The following is a 21,771-nucleotide window of genomic DNA, read 5'->3' on the forward strand; positions in this document are numbered from 1 at the left end:
TACTGGAGGCTCTTTAATTTGAAAACCAGTTCCAACCTGGTTCAGAGCTTGTTTAAACCTAATTTATAGCTTACATAATTTTCAGCTGGCCGATCAAGGTAAAAGATGATGTGTAAAAACTGATCAAGGATTAGCTTATTCAAAGATGCCTTGTTAACAACAACTGATAAAAAAAAATTTTTAAAAATGGAGAAAATGATAGAAAAAGTTAAGATGTTGTTTTACATAAATAACACAGTTAATAGTAGCTTACATGTTTCTTTGTAAGATCAGTGGTGTTTTAATTTTTTATATTTCAACTAGAATCCTTCATTTTTCACCACACTAAGGTCAGTGGAAGTCTAGATAGATTAGCAGCTGTTGTGACTTTCACAGTGCCAAATCTATTATATGCCATTGTGGTAGAGTGGCTGCTAAATAGTTCTGGTCTGTCAGCATTTTAATTGCAACTAATCCTTCTACAGAGGTAAGCTGAAAGGACTTGGAGCTCCTATTTATGTGAGCTGAAAAATCAGTATTAGTCCTTTTTGCTTTGCAGGCTCTTTCTTCTAGCATTTCTTTTTTCCAGTCCTGGGGATTAAATTCAGGGCCTGAGCATTGTCCTTGGGCTTTCTCTAGGCTAGTGCTCTACCACTTGAGCTACAGAACCATTTGTGTTTTTTTTTTTTTTGTTGTTGTTGTTTTTATGTATGTGGTACCAAGGAATCAAACCCCGGTGTTCGTGCATGCTAGGCAAATATTCTTACCACTAGGCCAAACTCCTGGCCCTACTTAATCCTTTTTTAAGGCAGGAAAAAAAGCAACTTACACAAAATGAAGCAACTCGCAATAATATTCTGTACTATGAGAGTTCAACATTTTAAGAAATTCTGCATGCATTCACAAGTTGAAAAAAGAGATTACGCTTAACATTTTTTATGTGTAAGTTTTCACATGGTTATTACTTTTCTTTTTAACCTTAAAAAAGGTAGCAGGGAAGATCATATCTTTTGCCGTATCATGGAAAGTGCAGGAAATTTCAGGAGTGCTTTGTACTACACTTAGTATACTGTAATTATTCTGGATATCTTTGTGAAAGATTAATGTGAATACACCAGTATGTTTGAATGTAAGATGGTCTTAGGAGGAAACAAAAACATTCTGTTACTTCATTGGAACTCATCTAGATATTTAGTTATTCTTATGGACCAAAAGACTGTAATTGAATTGTGGTGAATAGGATAAATATGGCTCTAAAATTTTAGTAACTTTTAGAAGAATTATAAAGAATTTTTTTAATTTATTTTTATTTTTTGCCAGCCCTGGGCCTGAGTTCAGGGCCTGAGCATGGTCCTTGGACACTTATTACTCAAGGCTAGTGCTCTGCCACTTGAACTGTGTATGTGGTACTGAGGAATCGAGCCCAGGGCTTCATGCATACCAATAAAGTATTCCATCTCTCGGCCACACTCTTGCCATAGTAAAACTGAAATGATGTGAAAAATGTGTGAGGAGTGTCATGAAATGTACTTGGGTTGGAGTATGTACTCTTCACTTAGTAGTTGTGTCATTCCCATTCAACTACTTTATCTTTGTAAGGTTATATTTCTTCATCAGAATTGTTTCTCTGAGCTTATGTGAGGAAATACAATTAGTACTATATTACTAATTTCTTTAGGATAATTGGAATTTTAGAATCTATATCTAGAAGTGAATTATGGATCACCTAGTTAAGTCAGTCTTGATCTCCTCAAGGCCATCCCTACAGTTAAAGACAGTAAGAGTTTAGAAGAGGTGTGTGTGTACTGTTAGACCCATAATAAATGGTAGTCAATCCCAGATACAAATCTGACTTGTTTTCTTTTTTCAGTCCTGGGTCTTGAACGCAGGGCCTGAGCAATGTCCTAGGGCTTTCTCAAGGCTAGGGCTCTACCACTTGAGCCACAGCACCACTTCCAGCTTTCTGTGCATGTGGGTACTAAGGAATCGAACGCAGGGCTTTGTGCATGCTAGGCAAGCATTCTACCACTAGGCCTTGCTCCTGGCCCCAGATCTGACTTTCTTGTCTAAGTCTCTTCCTGTGTACAGTTCTAGTTGCAGTGCTCATGACAGACATTTGTAGTTAAATCTCTTAGACCTCCACATAGTTTCAAATAGTGTGTCAGCTCCATGATTATGCCAGTTGATTTTGTTTTATTTTTTTAAGTAGGCAAAGAAAATTAGAAAAAAAACACCACTGGTTTGGTATGAAATAAGTTACTTTGAAATTTCCCTTGCACCATGTGCTAGTTTGCATATTATCTGAAGTATGGTTTGGTGCAAGACTCCCATAGTAATTAATCCCAGGGCTTTTATGCCTGCTAGATAACCACTGTACCCTTAGGCTACACTCCCACCCCACATATTTTATTGTTTTAGTTTCATGTTTCATCAACGACATGTGACACTAATAGCTAATTTTTGTTCCCAGTTTTAAAGCTTCATTTTAACTTGTTGATTTGAAGGAACCTTTATATGTCCTTTTTCTGAAATAGATGTTTTCACTGCTACATACCACTTTTTCTTTATGCATTGTGTGTCAGAGTTAACAAATACTGCTTCGTAAAGCCAGGTACTGATTCTGAACCCTGTAACTCTGGCTACTAAGGAGGCTGAGATCTGAGGATCACAATTTGAAGTCAGCCTGAGCAGAAAAATCTGTTAATTTTTTGACTCCAATTAACCACCAGAAAACTGGAAGTGAGGTTTAAAGTGGTAGAGCACCAGCCTTGAACAAAAAAGCTCAGGGACAGCGCCCAGGCCCTGAGTTTGAACCTCATGTCTGACAAAACAATAACAACACAAACTCCAAAAAATGCTTCATGAAAGGAAAAAAGGACTAACTGCTTAGTATGTTCTCTTTAAATTGTCAGACTATGAGAATTAATTACCTAGAAAATTATGAGTGACTGAATTTCTGTTACTTACTGCCAGAAATTTAAGAATAAAACAAGTAATTAAACAGAAGGATTCACTAGTTTTTACTTTTAAATGAGGTTTTTCTGACATTTTGAGTTTTTTGGGGGGGTAGGAGGGAGAGGATTGATGCGGGTGCACATAATTTTTACTGCATTTCTCCAAAATATCCTGTGTACAATGATGTTAAATTTATCATTAATGAAAAAAGAAATGCAAATACATGTTATTCAAATACGTAAAGCTGTGGTTTCTTATTTTCTTAGAATTGTTAGTCATCCAAGAGTTTTAAAGAAGCAGAAACACAGTGACCTTTTGTGTTCTTATAGTGATATCCATGGTGATTATTCAGGACTTCATAATGGATCATTTTTATCTGTATCTATGTCTGTTTTGTTTATATAGAATAAATATGCATGTTTCCTCATTTTTCTCGAGTAGAAAATTCAGATAGGATAGGTTTGAAGTATCTGCTATAATTCATTGCTCGAAAAGAAAAGCCTTACACTGATATAGTGTGGAAAATAAAACTAAATCATTTTACCAGAAAGCTCATAACCAAGATAAGATCAGCATTTTCCTTCTTGAAGAGGTGTTATCCATATATTAAAGTGAAAAGGAAATACTTTATTAAAAATCTTTGTGACAAATCTAACCTATCATTACTGCAAACCTAGCATGAAGAAGGACCCTGGTATATTTGGTAGGGAAGAAAATATGGTAAGGTTTTGTTGTAGTCTTGTGTTCAATATGGAAGATTTTTTGTGAAACACCTAAAAGGTAGAATGTAACAGTTGTTACATTAATACTTCAGAGTTTTCTAATTAAGATCTCAGAACAGATTATTCTTCTATTTAGTATCCAGTGATAACATTGCTTTAATGAGTTAATGGCTACTTGTCTATCTTAAAAGTTTATCAGCTGCATGAATTTGAAAAGCTTAGGGTTTTTTGTTGTTGTTGTTGTTGTTGTTGTTGTTTTTGTTTGCCAATCCTGGAGCTAGTGCTCCAGCGCCTAGGCACTGTCCTTGAGCTAGTGCTCTACCACTTAAGCCACAGCACCACTTCCTGCTTTTTCTGTGTATGTGGCACTGAAGAATCAAACCTAGGGCTTTGTGCATGCTACAAAGCACTCGACCACTAGGCCATTCTCCCAGCCCCCTGTTACATTTAGAATGAGGTAATGATCTTATTTGACTCCAGTGCTAGCAGAAGTATGTCCTTTACTTTTTGTCTCTAATACCTATTTTCAAAATTCAATTTCCTTTTTCAGTGAGACTGAAAGAGGAAAAATGGTTCTTGTGTACATATAACCTTTATATCTGAAAATTTCCCAGTTCAAGTAAAAAGTTACATTTGTATCCTTATTGTAGCTATAAACTTTTTGTACCTATAAAGTTACTTAGGCTGAACATGTACAAATCTCTACACTGTTGATTAGCCAATAACTTCACTAGAAGCAGGTAAAAACATTAACATTTCCAAATTATTTTATGATAATATAAACTTGCTGATTCAATTGTTATAATTTGTGGAACCAGTTTTCTAGTTTCAACACTCTTGTTGCCTAAAGCCATTAACTTAGTTACACACATAGCAATTTTATGACAATAATTTATGTAAATAAACTTAATTCCATCAATTTGGACAATGACTTTTCTAATCAAATAAGTCTATGCTTTGTTCCATAATGAAATACACAAAAGAACATGAAAAGTAACATGTAGTATAGATATGTGAATATTACTATAATCCTATTTAATTAAAATAGTAAATTAACATCATAGAAGACTAAGCATGTTAATCTTTTTCTCTCATTTTCATTGTATGCATCTGAAATTACCTTATTCTAAAACTTGTTGGGTTAATAGTAGTGAGTGAACTAAGGATAACATGAAAGCATATTTCATATGCAAATTATTTTAAAACCATAGCACATAAACCCTTGAATGTGTAGACCTCAGTTTTTCATCATAGACTCTTATTAATTATATTGCTTACATTATTAAATGTTTTAGAAGCTTTAGGCTTATGACAGTCTGCTTTGTTGCAGTTTTCAGCGGGCTATTGTTAAAATGTGAGGATTCCTACAATAGAATATTTTCACATTGTAAAAGTCTTGTAGTAAAATAGTTTTGAGAGTGTCAGCATAAGAGTATCAGATGGTAAATATCTTTGCTCCTATAACAGGAATATCCTTAACCTTCTTATATTGTTCTTGTCTAGTATGTTGTCTTAGGCACCATTCTTTGAGGGATTCTCACCTTGTCCTTTTCCTTCATTTGCTATCTGCATTTATGGACTTCAGCATTGTTTCTGAAAACTTGAACAAGGTTTTGTAAGACCTGCATTGCTTCATGTTTCTACTTTTCTTTCCAAATTGGAACTGTTTATAAGAAATAACTACACAAATACAAAATATTATATACCTCCTATTTTACAATCATGTAGAGATAATTCTAAGAAGCCTACATGGAAGATGAGAAAAAAGTTGGACTTGTCTATGTGTCTGTTTACCATTTATGAATGTAGGTTATAAAAATGTGTGCATTGTTTTTTTAAAGCATGTATAGAATTCAGCTTTTCGTAAGTTTTCCTTGCATCAATACATTTAGCTCCCCATAATCTCCCAGCATATGGGTTATAATCTTTAAATAAGATGTGGAATGATGCTCTGTTTATAGTAAGTGTATTTAATACTGTACAAATCAATACCTCAACTTTTTCAAACTTTTTTTTTTTGACCAGTTCTGGGGCTTGAACTCAGGGCCTGGGCACTACTGTCTCCAAGCTTCTTTTGCTCAAGGCTTAACACTATTACATCTTGAGCCACTTTTGGCTTTTTCTGTTTATGTGGTACTGAGGAATTGAACCCAGGCCTTCATGCATGCTACATAAGCCACATTCCTAGCCCTCTCTCATCTTTCTGTTAGCATTGCTTTTTTTTTTCAGTTAGAAAACAATTTTAATGGTCTTAATTATATATACACTTATAAAGATACATACTTTACATTTAAAATTTTGTCCTGAATTATTCTTTTTTTTTTTTTTTACTTTTTTATTGTCAGGGTAATGTGTAGAGGGCTTATAGCTACATTTGTAAGGTAATGAGTACATTACTTCTTGAACATTATTTCCCCTTCCCATGGTTTTCTCCCACTTTCCCTCCCCACTATGAAATTTGCTAAGAAACTAATTGTGGAACTATTTGTGTTCTATGGCTAGTAGGGTTTACCTAATCTTGATTTCCTCCTCTCCAAACTTTCTGTCAATTGTTTAGAAAGACAATAATCAGCTGATAGGAAGGATAACTTACCTCTCTTTACCTTTTGTATCCTCCATTAAAAATGTAATAAAAAATAAATTAAAAAAAGAGACTACTTTGGGCCAGGAGTTTAGCCTAGTGGTAGAGTGCCTGCCTAGCATGCACAAAGACCGGGTTCAACTCCTCAGTACCACATACATAGAAAAAAGCCAGAAGTGGTACTGAGGCTCAAGTGGTAGAGCTCTAGTCTTGAGAAAGTCCAAGAACAGTGCTCAGGCCCTGAGCTCAAGCCCAGGACTGGCAAAAAAAAAAGAAAGAAAGAATACTTATTACACAGGTTAGTAAGTATCAAATGACATAGACTGTAGAACAGGAGATGTGGTTTATCAGCTAATTTAAAGCAGAGGTTTATCAACCTAGAGTCAAACTGTAATTCTTCCACATGCATAGTGTTTTTCTTTGAACAGATTATTTAATAATGCTGTTGTGGTGGTGAGACATATTGCTAGCCTACTTTGAATAGTTTTATGAATTCTACGTATTAGATAATCGCTCAACAAGAGCAGAAAGTACCAATTTGAATTGAATTAATACCCATGGGTAATTCAAACATCCACATCCATAATGAGAACTAAAAGTGGTTGATATTTTCTGAGAAGTTTTATTGTACAAAGAATTTTATGAGTAAATAGTTCAGGTCATATTTTTCTTACAGCATTCTCATGACACTTACAAAATGCAAAATAATATTAACACTGACTCATAGCAACACTGGTGCTCAGGCATTGCTTTTTATTCAGACTAAAAACTGCAAGATCAGAATAGAGCACCTCTTAAATATTAGGATAGGAGGTCTATTTTTATACTGAGGAAAAGTTTGATTCAACATCAGAAATATTAAATATAACCCTTAGCCAAAGCTTAGAGGTCATGCTGTTGTGCTGTTTCTCTGTAGGGCTTCTGATTTTTCCATTGTGGATCAAAGTTGGTCACTGCAACTCCAATTATTCTACTCCTATTCCTGAAATTTAAAAGGAAGGGTTAAGTATAATATAGCAGCTCTTTTTAAGACATTTTAACAAGATGTTGGTTCTTCTTATTACTATCCCTTACAATCTTGTCAAACTTAGTGTTTCTGCCTTTGTCTGACTCATACTTAGATGTTATTTGATAACATTGATCATTCCTTTTGTTTTGAACTTTTAAAACAATTTTCCTGATTTTCTATGTTCTTGGTTCTCTTTATTAAAAACTGGCAGTTCCTCCTTAGTCATATTAGCTGAAATTTTCATTTATGTTCAACTTACTACAGGTCTACAGGTCCTTTTTTCCCCCACATATGTCTCTTGATAATTGCATTTAGTCTCAGAATATGTGTTGGAGATTTTTGAAATTTCAGACCTATCCTGGAACTCATCTCCTAAAATCTAAATTGATACATTCAAATATTGGCCTAATATTTCCATTGGAAACCTATCAGTCAGCTCAAACTTAACTGTTTACAAAATAGAATTCTGAATTTCGTATTTCTTTTCCTCTCTAATCATAATGTGCTTCTTCCTTAATTATTCCCAGCACAATTCCATTATTTTTGGAGTGATCAGAAACAGAGAAACCATTCCTAATTACTCTCCTTTGTTTATGCCCCACATCTATCTGACTGTTCTTATTCCAAAGCATGTCATGTTCTTCCCATCTCACTACTTCTGTAGTACTGCTTCCAGACTTCCATATTCATATGTTTATCTAAGGTCTACTCTGTCTCCATGCTGTAAGAATACCTTGAAATTTCAAATAAAAATATATTAGTTTCTTAATTTGTCCAATAATTGACTACCTATTGGATAATCTGTACTGACTTGTGTAGTCAGTCTTGAATTTCATTTGAAGCCAGATATCCTGACCTTTCTCAGATGTTTATTTCTGAGTTTGTATCTGTGTCGGGGCCTTAACTTTTGTACTCTCTTCGTGGACAGGCTTGACTCATGGATTAGGGCATGACCAGCTTCTTCCAGTCATTCAAGTCTTAGCTCAAATGTTATTTCTTCCATAAAGGATCTTCCCTGACTAGACCTCGCCTAAAAAAGTCTGCCTTTTTTTTTTCTTGCCAGTCCTGAGCTTGAGTCCAGGGCCTGAGCCGTGCCCGTGGACTTTCTCAAGGTTAGAGCTCTACCACTTGAGCCACAGCACCACTTCGGGCTGGTCCTGATCACTGTCGTTGGACTTTCTCAAGGCTAGAGCTCTATCCCTTGAGCCTATGTATGCAGTACCGAGGAATCGAGCCCGGGTCTTCGTGCAGCTAGGCCAAACACCTGGCCCCAAGTCTGCCCTAATTTTGATTTTCTTTGTTATAAATTGAAGTTCTCATTTGTAATGATGTTTCAACTAATTCTCTTGACGATTCTAAGTATATAATAGATAGGAATGGAGAAAGCACATGTGGTTCTCTTTTTTTTTTTTGCCAGTCCTGGGTTTTGAGCTCAGGGCCTGAGCACTGTCCTTGGACTTTTCTCAAGGCTAGAGCTGTACCACTTGAGCCTCAGCACCACTTCCGGCTTTTTTTCTACGTATGTGGTACCGAGGAATCGAACCCGGGTCTTCATGTATGCTAGGCAAGCACTTTAACCACTAGTCCAAACTCGCAGCCCTCTCTTTTCTAATCCTATTGACTATGGTATATTTGTTATGCCCTGGTCTTTAGCTGACATGTTTCCAGTGTATGATGCCAGGTTTTAAACTGATGGCAATTATGTTAGCTAGCTTTCTCTGACAGGAATTAGCATACTATTAAATGTTTATTGTGTTGCTTGTGGTATGTGTGAAACATGTCTGAAACAAGTTGACTCCTTGTGCCCTGAGACCTAACAATGATTCAGGCTGCTTACATTCACAGGGATTATACCACAGTTCCAAATCTTTATTCTTCCTTAAATGCATCTGCTTTAATCAGTCTTTTGAATTGTGTCCAAGGAGTCATTTTAAACAATGTTGAAAGGTTAACATTCAAATGTAGTCAGTTTTCTGTTTTCAAATTAGAAATTAGAGTAACAAAGCATATTCTGTTTAGGTACTCTCAGTCTGTGACAAAGGATATACCAGTCCTTTTTTAAAAATAAGTTAAATTTTAGGGGAAAAGTCCCATATTTTAATGAAAGATTATAAATTAAAATTTTTAGAATAATTGGTGAATATCACCATTATGAAAAAAATCACATTTTCAAAACTTTCAACATATTTTTGATTGGGCAGTGAGATTGCCACCTACTTTCAGAATAAATGAAATAATTTAATTTGTATCCTTTCCCCTTTTTATTTTTTTATTAAAGGATTTATTAACATTGATTTTTACATCATGTTTCAAATGACAAGTTTAACAAACAAGTGTTCAAGAAAGGAATCTCTATATACAATCACTGGGACTTAGTTTTTAGAACTTAATCCAAGTTAGGCTAAGGGTTTGTATGTCATAGAAACATATTAATTTATGAAATAAATCTCCTTTTTAAATTTTTTCTCAGAATACCCTGTGTCCTTTCTCTTTTTAACATTTTGTAGAAAGACAGTTTCATTGTGACTTTTCCAGATATACATACAGTGTAGTTCATTAATCTTTGACCTTTATTTGATATATTTAAATACATAACTTCACTTTTTATAAGTCTAGTTTTATATGCAATTAATTGTGTACTGGATTTTTCATTTAAGCCCCTTAAGTTTGAACTACCAGTATTTCCAAGAATCTTGAGAGTCTTGAGTGGTTCTAACTCTATATAGACTTAGGAATCTTCTTATGTACAGAAGCTGTTTTTTCTTCTTTTGAAAAGTGAGCTTTTGGTTTAGTAGTTGTCAAAGAATTAAGAAAAGTGGAGACCTGGTAGTAAATCTTCTTTATATGAGCTTATATTAGGACCTCAGAGCAGTCATCTCCAGATAAACTCAGAATAATTGTAAGGCTAAACAAAACCTATAAAGTACATAGGTATATAAGTGTGATGCACAAATAAGGCATAGCATATAAGCAAAGTTTATTTTTATTCATTATTACTCTCTGGTGTTGAGCTATGACATCAAAATAATATATCCTTCTTCTATCCAAAGGTTAGTTTCATGAATCTTCAAAACAAATTATTTTTCCATGTAAAATAAATGGATCCTCTCTTCCGACAGTCTTAACATCAAGGACTACAGCTGTTAGAAATAAACTTATTAGAAAATGAATTTTAAAACTTTATTCCCAAGTGAACAGACTAAATATCCTATTTGAAGCTGAATATTATTTTCCTCACCATGAATCCATTAATCTTCATTGTTATATTGAAAATTAATAGCTCATTAGACAAACAAGTAAATGTCTTCTATGGCACATTAATTTTTCATGAAGCAAATTTTGCTTCAAGAAAAATTTAACAAAATACTATTTTATAAAATTATATATAAAAAATCCTAATCATGGCACTTTATTATCAATATCAAAAGTAACAGCCTTATTGAATTTATAGATTATTTCTTGGCTACAGTTTTCCTTTTGATTCAGTAAAATTAAGTTACTATGTAAATAATCCAGTTTCCATTAAGGGAGTATAACTTATATTTTAGAGGCTTTTTTTTTTTTTTTTTTTTTTTTTTGCCATTCCTGAGCTTGAGCTCCAGGCCTCAGCACTATCCTTGGACTTTCTCAAGGCTAGAGCTCTATCACTTGAGCCTCAGCACCACTTCCGGCTTTTTTCTATGTATGTGGTACCGAGGAATTGAACCCGGGTCTTCATGCATGCTAGGCAAGCACTCTACCACTAGGCCAAACTCCTAGCTCCTAGCTCCTAAGGGAAGGGAAGGGCCAGTTATTAGGCTTGAACACATGGCCTGGTTACTGTCCCTGAGCTCTTTCTACTGCTTTGAGCCACAGTACCAGTTCTGGTTTTCTGGCAGTTAATTAGATATAAGAGTCTAGCTTTGAACTGCAATTCATAGATTTCAGCCTTCTGAATAGCTAGAATTATAGGCATGAACCACCAGTGCCTGACTATATTTTAATTCTTTTTTAATTTTTTTTTTTTTTTTTTTGCCAGTCCTGAGCTTGAGCTCAGGGCCTGAGCACTGTCCTTGGACTTTCTCAAGGCTAGAACTCTACCACTTGAGCCTCAGCACCACTTCTGGCTTTTTGCTATATATGTGGGGTACCAAGAAATTGAACCAGGGTCTTCGTGCATGCTAGACAAGCACTCTACCACTAGGCCAACTCCCGGCCCAATGTATTTTAATTTTTTAAGTAACATTGAGATTATTATATTAGTGGATGAATATTTATTCAGTTTGACAGTGATATGTGTTTTATACGTACTTAAGTATTCTTGATGTACAATATTTAATAAAGAAATCTAAAATATTTCATGTCTTTTTTCTAATTGTGTTATCAACTAGAATAGCTAAAGATTATGATTGATTTTTTATGGGGAAGAATAGAAGTTGAAATATAGTTTGGATTAAAAAAGTAAACACAGAGCTTAATCAAAAATAAAATGGACTTAGTTACTGTTGCAGAATTTCTGCTCGTGCAAAATAATACATGAATCTGCAGTTTTCCATGAGCCTCTCAGTGATTTTTTTTTTTTTTTTGGCCAGTCCTGGGCTTGAGCTCAGGGCCTGAGCACTGTCCTTGGACTTTCTCAAGGCTAGAGCTCTACCACTTGAGCTTCAGCACCACTTCTGGCTTTTTTTCTATGTATGTGGTACCGAGGAATTGAACCCGGGTCTTCATGCATGCTAGATAAGCACTCTACCACTAGGCCAAACTCCCGGCCCCAAAGTTTTTTTTTTTTTTTTTTTTTTTTTTTTGCCAGTCCTGGGCTTGAGCTCAGGGCCTGAGCACTGTCCTTGGACTTTCTCAAGGCTAGAGCTCTACCACTTGAGCCTCAGCACCACTTCCGGCTTTTTTTCTATGTATGTGGTACCGAGGAATCGAACCCGGGTCTTTATGCATGCTAGGCAAAGACTTTAACCACTAGGCCAAACTCCCAGCTCCCTCTCATTGATTTTTATCCAATGTTAAATTTCTTAGTTATAGAGCTGTAATTTCACCGATAATCTATACTTTGTTGTATATTTTTAGAGATTATTTTGCCTTATATTAAATTTATAGATTTTTTGTCTTACTTCTGAGAGTTTAAATCTCCATGAGTACTTAGTATAGAAAATTCAAACAACCTAAGTTTAGAAATGTGTTTAAGTTCCAAAAGGGAAGTGTTTATACCTATTTTATACATTTAAATATTGATACATTTGAGATGTTAAACTGTTATATTTATGTAAGAATTTTTCAAAGAACGTATTTACATCATATTCACAGTATACTATAAACCTTTTTCCCCCATTTGGTGCTGGAGTTTGAGATTGCTAGGCATATACATTATTACCTGTACTATGTTTCAATCCTTTTTGCTCTTAGGTCATTTTGCAAATAGGATCTCATGGTTTTGTAAGGCTGGCCTTGAACCGTGATCTTCTCACTCTCCATCTTCCACATGGTTGCAATTGCAGGCATAAACCATTATGCCTAGCTCTAAGCTTTTAAATTAATATATGTTGGACATGTGGTATTCACATTCGAAAATTTATTTCTGTTGGCACATTATGAATTTGAGCTTAGTTGGTTCATTTTTTTCTAATTAGTATTGACCATAAAAGAACTTGGGAGCCTTAAAACTTCCAAACAAGGTAAGATTTCTTTTTAAAACCAAAGCAAAACCATTATAAGCTTACTAATGCAATAGTTTATTGTGTTAGCCATTTCTGAGCCAACTTTTCTGTAGTGGATGATTACCGGAGACAGAATTTTCTATCTTTAAGCTTCTTGAGTTATCAGACATATCCATTATATAAGAACTCATGTTTCAAGAGGGAAACTGAAGTGTAGCACCATATCTTAGTAGTTAGCACCATATCTTAGATACCTTTAAAAGTTATGTGCTATTTTTTTACTGAAGTAGAAGCTTATAGAATTAGGTTTTTGCTCATTAAAGCAACGCCCTAGTATACTACTACAAAATTAAGAACAGTAAGGAAATGAGTGGGTTGGGAGGGATGGGTGAGAATGTTGATCAAGGTGCATTGTATTCATAAACTGCCTTGTTAAATGGCCACTCCTTTGTACAACTACTTTAAGATAATAATAATAAAAAAGACAATCCCCTTGCTCACTGTGATGATAATTACCACCCTTTATTTTGTTTCCTTTCTTTTTTTTCCTACTTATTATCCAACATTCACTCCTTCCATGTACTCTTTATGATTCCTTTGATGGCCTTGCCAAGGTGTGTGTGTGTGTGTGTGTGTATGTGTGTGTGTGTAATTTTGGTTAGTTGTGGGGCTTGAATTCAGTGCCTGGATGCTCCATGTCAATTCTTAAGGCCTTTCTTCACTGGTCAAGGAGACTCATTTGTGATCCCAAATCATACATGAAGAATCCTAAGTGTTATTTTTAGCTATCTCATTTCTATGCTACCTGAAGCGGCCATAAAGAAATAAAAGGTAGGAGTTGCTGTAGACAAGAAAGTAATTTTTTTTTTTTTGCCAGTCCTGGGCTTGAGCTTAGGGCCTGAGCACTGTCCTTAGACTTTCTCAAGGCTAGAGCTCTACCACTTGAGCCTCAGCACCACTTCTGGCTTTTTTCTATGTATGTGGTACCGAGGAATCGAACCCGGGTCTTCATGCATGCTAGGCAAGCACTTTAACCACTAGGCCAAACTCCTGGCCAAAAGTAAATTTTCTCTACAAGTTCTGTTCCAAAACAATACATCAGAGAGAGAAAAGATTGTGCAAATAAAAGTTAGATATTCATGAATCTTCATGCGGCAATTAGAAATATATTACTTTCTTTTTCTAACTTACTTACTGCTAAAATAAAGGTAATGATTTTATAATATGAAATAAATTTTCTATGTGTGTTTCTTAAATCTGGAAGCAAAAAAGAGAAGCTTTCTTTAATATTTTATTTGCATAAGTAAATAATGGTAAAATACCTCTGTGATGCTTTTAATATATTATTTACATAAGTTAATAAAAATGGTAAAATAACTCCAGGATGTTTCTGTGTGTACGTGCACGTGTGGTGATGTCATGGTAGGATGGAAACAAGGCACAGCCTTTAGCCCCTCCCTCTATTTAACAACCCTTACATTTGAGCTGAGTTGACTTAGAATGCTGCCTTTGATTTTATTATAGCTCTGGATTTGTAATTAAACACGCAAGTTGCCAAAGGAAAAAAAATTCATACACTATACTTTTTTTTGCAGTGAATTTAGTTAAGCATTTCTTGTAATTTCATTTCAGTATCTACCATGCCCCACTAAAGTTGGAATTCAGTTGTAAAATGGTAGATTAATTGCCTTTTGTATTACATGAAATAAGAGCCTCAAATATGCAATGTCAGGAAATTTAACTGTGGTCTTCCATTGCTTATTCAATGCATTGGAAAACTGAATGCAGAAGTACAGGAAGAAAGGCCAAAGGTTGTTAAATGTAGCACATCATACACATTCTGCACTTTACTTAATGATCCAAGTGTTTATTACCATGAAGTAAATGCACCATTTAAAGAATTATAGTAGAATTGTAAAACGTTAAAAAGTCTAATTAATTTTAGTCTGAAGCATGCAGTGGGCTCATTTTGCCTAAAACATTTTCATTATCATCAGTATTTTTCCAGTTATTAAGATAAATTTTTCCTCATTGTGCAGCACTAGCATATTTTCTGTACTAAAGCAGTCTTAAATACTGTTGAGAGTTATAGCTGATGTGATTTCAGTGAGCAAAAGAAGGTAATTTGAGCACAGATTGAAGCAATATTGCTTTTCTCGGCTTGTTCTATATCTGCTAACATTTAGAATAGATTGTATCTACATATTGTCCCTAAAAGATACAAGTACTTAAATTTTTAAAAAGATCATTATTAAAACATACAGATAATTTTGGCTGTCAATTTAAATCCCAATTCAAGAACTCCTTTCCCTAATGAAAGGAATAATATATTTAAAATCCTTTAAATATCTTAAGGATATAGAAACCAATTATCCTAGATTTTACTTCTATGTTTTTCATTTTGCTGTTGTAGCATCAGGCATTTGTGCAATGACTGGCATGCTTGGTAAAGTAAAAACAGCTGAAGTCATTCTCTTTGTGAACATACAACCCCATCACTGACTCATTACTGGAAATAGTTCATAGAGCCAGAGAAGAAAGGGATTCAATGAACAAAATCATATTTGCCAGGTGTGAAGTTACTTTCATCTGCTCCAGTTTGTGGCAACCCCAAGTCTTCCTATTTATGACAACATCTGGAGATCCACAGAGCCACTTCCAGTTTTCTGGTTGTTACTTGGAGATAAGAATCTCATGGGCTGGCTCTGAACCACGGTCTTCAAATCTCAGTCTTCTGAGTAGCTAGGATTTCAGGTGTGAGCCCCTGGTGCCTGGCTGATGTGATATTTTTAATGTATCCTATAAATTACTGGTGTGGTTAGCCTTGATTTCTTGGTTAAGATGCAATATAAATTCCTTTTACAGCCATTTCTACACATGTAAAGAGGCAACATAGACTAGTTCTCTTTTAGTGCGACCTCACCATTAAAAGAAATCATTTGGCTGGGATGTAGCCTAGGGGTAGAGTGCTCACCTTGCATGCACAGAGCCCTGGGTTTGAGTCCTTGATACCACATATACAAAAAAATCCAGAAGTGGTGCATTGTGGCTCAAGTGGCAGAGTGCTAGCCTTGAGCAAAAAGTGTCCAAGGACAGTGCCTAGGCCCTGAATTCAAGCCCTAGGACAGGCAAAAGCAAAAGCAAAAGAAAACAAAACATCATTTAAAGCTCAGCAGTTTACAAAGTTAGCACTAAATCATGTTTGTCTATAAGCTATAATACTACCAAATACTACCAAAGTAATAAGAATTGTGCTACAATAATTTCCCTTTGTGCTTGGATTTTGTTTCCTCTTAATAGAAAAGAGAGATGAATAGGTTTTATTAATTGGCCTCAATTCTTTGAACTAATAGAACTATTTGAACTATTATTTCCATATTTGTAATTATGGAAATGTAGATGCCTATAATAAAAAAGTTTGTGATACAAGCTGAATAACATTTAGGCATAACCTTTTAAGTCTAATTCAGTGGAAGAAGAATTGACCTTAGATAAATATGGCAGACTTAAAAAATTTTATTTTATGACTATAGCTCTTTTAGTCTTATACTGCCATCTGGAGCATAAAGTCATTATTACAGTGTCTCATGTGTGCCTAGAAATGACCGTTTTCTTTAGTGTCATTCTGTTAAAATAAAAAGGAGTGAAAAGGCTAAGAACCACATGTACTCATTTTATATCATGTATGTTGTATGAGTATGTACAACTGAAATTTCCCATATAACTAGCAGGTATATGGGGCTGTTATAATCAGCATGTTTTCTGGAGTATGTGACTTGACAATGAGAGGTAAACTGTCTGATTTCCATACCCGCAAAAGGTATGTTTTCTTACTAATTGTTTCAGAGCACTTCATGAGACAAATGCCAAACTTGTCAGGGCTGTCACTAAGAAAATGATCCGTGTAACAGGGTCTTCTTTCATTGGGAAACAAAACAGATGTCTTGTCTGAGCAAAGAGTGAAAAAAAAGACTGCCTTTAATATCCTATAGTGAAAAAATACTTTGGGAGAAGAGGCTTCGGTTTATTTCTTATGTAGTCATTTGCCATTAATTTTAGATTTACTTCCTAAATTTTTAATTATAAATTAACTTGTGTAAAAAATGCCCTGTGAGGCCAGGTGGCAGTGGCTCACACCTGTAATCCTAAGTACTCAGGAGGCCGAGATCTGAAGAGCGCTGTTCAAAGCCATTTGGGCACAAAAAGTCCATGAGACTTTATCAACAGGAAACCGGAAGTGTCACTATGGCTCAGGTGGTAGAGTGCTAGCCTTGATCTGAAGAGCTCAGGCACAATGCCCAGGCTCAGAGTTCAACTCCCATGACAGAAAAAAAAAAAAAGCCCCATGGTATTAAATACATACAATTGCGTATTTCCCTAAAGCTTCCTTCTGGAGTTTAACAAATAATCTAGTTCTAATGTGTTCGCAAAATATGTTACCATTATTTTGATAATTTTATGTCATAGCACTTTTAATGTTATTCCTTAGAGTTAATTACCTTGAATTCCCCTTTGTAGTCCTTTTCTACATTTAAATTATCTGACCTTATACAAAAGAAGAAATAGATTGACTATTATTAGTCATGCAGTGACTTAATAGAAACCTGGGATGTGGCTTAAGTGGTAGAATTCTTATCTAAATGCTTAAGGTTCTGGTTGCAATTCTCAGTACCATGAAAAGTAAAAAGAAAGCATAGACAAATTCCTTAAGTTCTCTCAACATAATGAAATGTATGAAACAGTTACAAACCCATCCCAAACAAGTTAAGACACACATTTGTATGATAGGTTTATTTCTTTTTCATTTCTTTTTGCCAGTCCTAGTGATTAAACTCAGGAGCATCTCTTCTTGAGCATTTAACTGGAGATAAGAGTCTTGTGGAGGGGCCGGGAGTTTGGCCTAGTGGTAGAGTGCTTGCCTAGGATGCATGAAGACCCGGGTTCGATTCCTCGGTACCCCACATACATAGCAAAAAGCCGGAAGTGGTGCTGAGGTTCAAGTGGTAGAGTGCTAGCCTTGGGAAAGTCCAAAGACAGTGCTCAGGCCCTGAGCCCAAGCCCAGGACTGGCAAAAAAAAGTCTTGTGGACTTTCTTGCTGCTGCTGACTTCAAACCTTGATCCTCAGAGGTTAACCTCCTAAGTAGCTAGGGCATGATAGGTTTATTATTAAGGTAAATTCAGTGGCTCACATCTGTAATCCTAATTATTCAAGAGACTGAGATCTGAGGATTGAAGTTCAAAGCCAGCCCAGACACAAAATGCCTGTGAGACTCTTATCTCCAATGAATCCCCAGAAAACCGGAAGTGGCACTGTGGCTCAGGTGGTGGAGCACTAACTTTGAGCTGAAGAGCTGAGGCACAGCACCCAGGCCCAGAGTTAAAGCCCCATGATGAGGTGGGAGGCTGGGGAGGGAAATGAATTTAATAACATTACGTTAAATTTTCCAGTGTATTCACGTATCTTCATATTTTAAACTTTCAAGTTTTTCACATTGATTTTAGTACGATATTCATGTAAATTACAACATTTTATTTCACTTTACTCTAGTTTGTTTCATAATAGTGGTGTCATAATCCTCAGGTTTATTCTCAAGCTTTTACGTTTTTGAGTTAGGGTGGCATTAAAGGTTAGTAGTGGGAAAAGAAGAGACCGGATATACTTGTTAAGTGGAGAAGCATCCCCGGAGTAGAATCTCTGCATGCCCCCGAGTGAGGGCTACGCATCACCATGTTCTGGCTGGGTTGGCACATACTCCCCCCCCCCCATGCTTTTGCTTACGTCTGTTTTTAGCACTGCTACATGAAGGCAGGTTGCTGCGAGTGTGGCATTGCATAAGTAACAGTGTTTTTCAAGTGGTGCATTAGTGCAGACATTTTTTACTCCATTGCTTCACATAATTAAAAATATTAATTTGCCTCAAAAAATAGACTCCAACTGTGTACTTAAATGTGCCTTGTTAAGTGTAAGGAATATAAAATAAAGAAGATGAAAACATGTTCAGAAACATCTTGACAAATTCGGTACATCCCAGCAAACTTCTTTTCTTTCTTTTTTTTTTTTTTCTCGGTCGTGGGACTTGAACTCTGGGCCTGGGCGCTGTCCCTGAGCTCTTCAGCTCAAGACTAGCCCTCTACAACATTGAGCCACAGTTTGAGCCACAGCACCACTTCTGATTTTCTGGTGGTTAATTGGTGCTAAGAGTCTCATGGACTTTCCTACCGGCACCTTTCCACCACCTTTACCTGCTGATTTTACACTGTGACAACGATGGCAATGGATGGTGAAGCTTAAGATTTGATTTATAGGGCCAGGAGAGTGGCCTAGTGGTAGAGTGTTCGCCTAGCATGTATGAAGACCTAGGTTCAATTACTCTGTACCATATACATAGAAAAAGCTGGAAGTAGTGCTGTGACTTAAGTGGCAGAGTGCTAGACTTGTGCAAAAAAGGACAGTGCTCAGGCCCTGAGTTTAAGCTCCAGAACTGGCAAAAAAAAAAAAAAGGGAAGGGGGGGTTGGATTTATAATAAATTATAACTAAAAGGTAATTTCTTGGACCTTTTTATTTAAGTATGGAAGCTATTAAGATGTCTTCAGGAGGTCTTAACACAATCAGTACCTCTACTCACTAGAGCTAAAATGTTAGTTGACATATAGTGGCTTTTATACTTGGAAAAGTACATAAAGTTATATTGCAAAAAAGCTATTCAAAACCCAATAGATAATTTCTCTATTAAGGTCAACAGTCTAAATCACAGATGCTATTAGGTTTAAAAATACAACACATACCAAATAATATTTCTCCATTTTACTGATTATAGGCTAAGGTTGTGTTTTTTTTCATAGAAAATAAATATGTAAGTATTGATTAGCATTTTCTAAAAAAGATCGATTCATTAATCAGGGCTCCAAAGTTATTTAATTTAATTGAATTGGTTTTACAAAATGCAGACATACAATATGACATGTTGATAGTTGATGTTACTATTATATAGAGATATTTAAATTTCTGCTCATGCTTTAATTAACTTAGAAGAAACAATGCCTTTTATTTGTTAATAAAAATGAAAGATCTCATGTGATAAGCCAGAAGTAATATCAAGACTGCTTTGTACTTGGCCATTGTTGAAAAAAATGTATAATGAGGTAGTTTACAAATTGTAAGATGAAAAATTTTCTCAGGCTGCCATTCTTTATACTTTGAAGGTCACTAGTTCATATTAAAATGGGATGCATTTCATTTTCATAGTAGCAGTCATTATGATGTCACTTCATTTATTCTCCATGTTTCCCAAGAACATGGTATAAATTATGAAGCCACCACTTAGCATGGACATTCCACATGATCACAGGCTTTCTCCAGCCTGATGTCGCCATGTTTCCTGCTTTAGATCTGAAGTAATTTTAGAAGTAATTAGAAAATTGACAGTCTTGTCAAGAAAGTATGTTTTGTATCTAAGAGTGAAGTAAAATTATCTAGTTCACCCTTATATCAGTGGCAGATATTTTAAAAAATAATTCTTAGGACATTGATAAAATGGATTGTGTTTAAAAATTACAGTGTGAGGTTAAAATAGCACATAGTATATTTAAATGTTACAGAATTTTCTTGTATGTGTTCATAATCTTTTCTTTAAAATTGTATGAGTCACTGGTGATTATAGTCTTGCAGATTAAATACAGTTGAAATGTGTAATTGAAGTACAGCTAAAAAGCTATGTTAAAGTTTATATTTTAATGTCTTTTTTCTAAAATTTATTTTACAGGAAGATGAAAATGAAGCTGAAAGAAAAAATGTATCTCAGGAGCTCAACATGGAATCAAAAAATCCAAAGAAATAACTGGTTTTCTCTAGTGTTTTCAAAAGTTTGCAATTTATCTAGTAGCAGATGAAATTTCTAATTTGTAAAATGATAAATTGTAAAATTTAATTTGCAAAAATGTTCTCAATAAAGTCATTGAAATAGGAGTTTACATTTCAAATTTTATTCTTTTATTTAGAACACTTCAATGCTGGATTACTTTTATTTTAATTTATTTTATTTTATGTGGTCATGGGGCTTGAATTCTGGGCCTGGGTCCTGTCCCTGAGCTCTTCAGCTCAAGGCTACCACCCTATCCCTGGAACCACAGAGTCACTTCCGCTTTTTCAGTAGTTAATTGGAGATAAGAGTCTCATGAACTTTAGTGCCCAAGCTGGTTTTGAACCATGATCCTCAGATCTCAGCTTCATGAGTAGCTAGGATTCCAGGTGTGAGCCACAGCACCTGACTATGTATGTATATATGTATACAGGTTTTTCTTTTTTTTTTTTTAGCCAGTCCTGGCTTGAGCTCAGGGCCTGAGCACTGTTCTTGGGCTTTCTTCAAGGCCAGAGCTCTACTGCTTGAGTCACAGAACCACTTATGAGTTTTTTCTATGTATGTGGTACTGAGGAATGAACCTGGGTCTTCATGCATGCTAGGCAAGCACTCTACCACTAAACTCCTGGCCCTTATTGCTAGATTTTTTTAAAGTATTTTTAAATTTTTAATGTATAAAGGGGTTACAGTTATGTTTGCCAGATAGAAAGTGCATTAATTCTCCCACAATGATATTCCTTCTTATGTTTTTGTCCCCAATTCCCCTCTTTGCTAGATATTTTTTAAAGGGAGAAATGCCTTACTAAAATTTGAAAGCATGTATTTTCTTTAGTCTGTAACATGTTAACACATCTGAAAAATTTGAAAGAAAATTCTGAGGGTCTTATATCTTCTTACTAGTCTCTCTTGTCTATCTGTCTTACCATGATTTTATTTACCAATATAAAAATAGGCAACAGTTAAAAAATGAAGAAAGAAACACTTAAAACTACTCAGTTCTGAAAGATGAAAAACCAGTT

At 35.2% G+C, this 21,771-nt stretch overlaps 1 protein-coding gene across 1 annotated transcript in view; it reads left to right on the forward strand.

Annotated features, from left to right (window-relative positions):
* The window catches only part of Phf14 (PHD finger protein 14), a 138,183-nt gene extending 117,330 nt beyond the window's left edge, over positions 1-20,853 (forward strand). The window contains exon 18 of the mRNA XM_090333168.1: positions 20,657-20,853. Within this exon, the coding sequence (XP_090189294.1) occupies positions 20,657-20,731 (75 nt within the window). The 3' untranslated portion in view covers positions 20,732-20,853. The remainder of the gene's footprint in view (positions 1-20,656) is intronic.
* Positions 20,854-21,771: the final 918 nt, after the last annotated feature.

The sequence above is a fragment of the Megascapheus bottae genome, chromosome 5, assembly GCF_031878675.1.
Source record: "Megascapheus bottae isolate mThoBot1 chromosome 5, mThoBot2.hap1, whole genome shotgun sequence".
NCBI classification, from domain to species: Eukaryota; Metazoa; Chordata; class Mammalia; order Rodentia; family Geomyidae; genus Megascapheus; species Megascapheus bottae.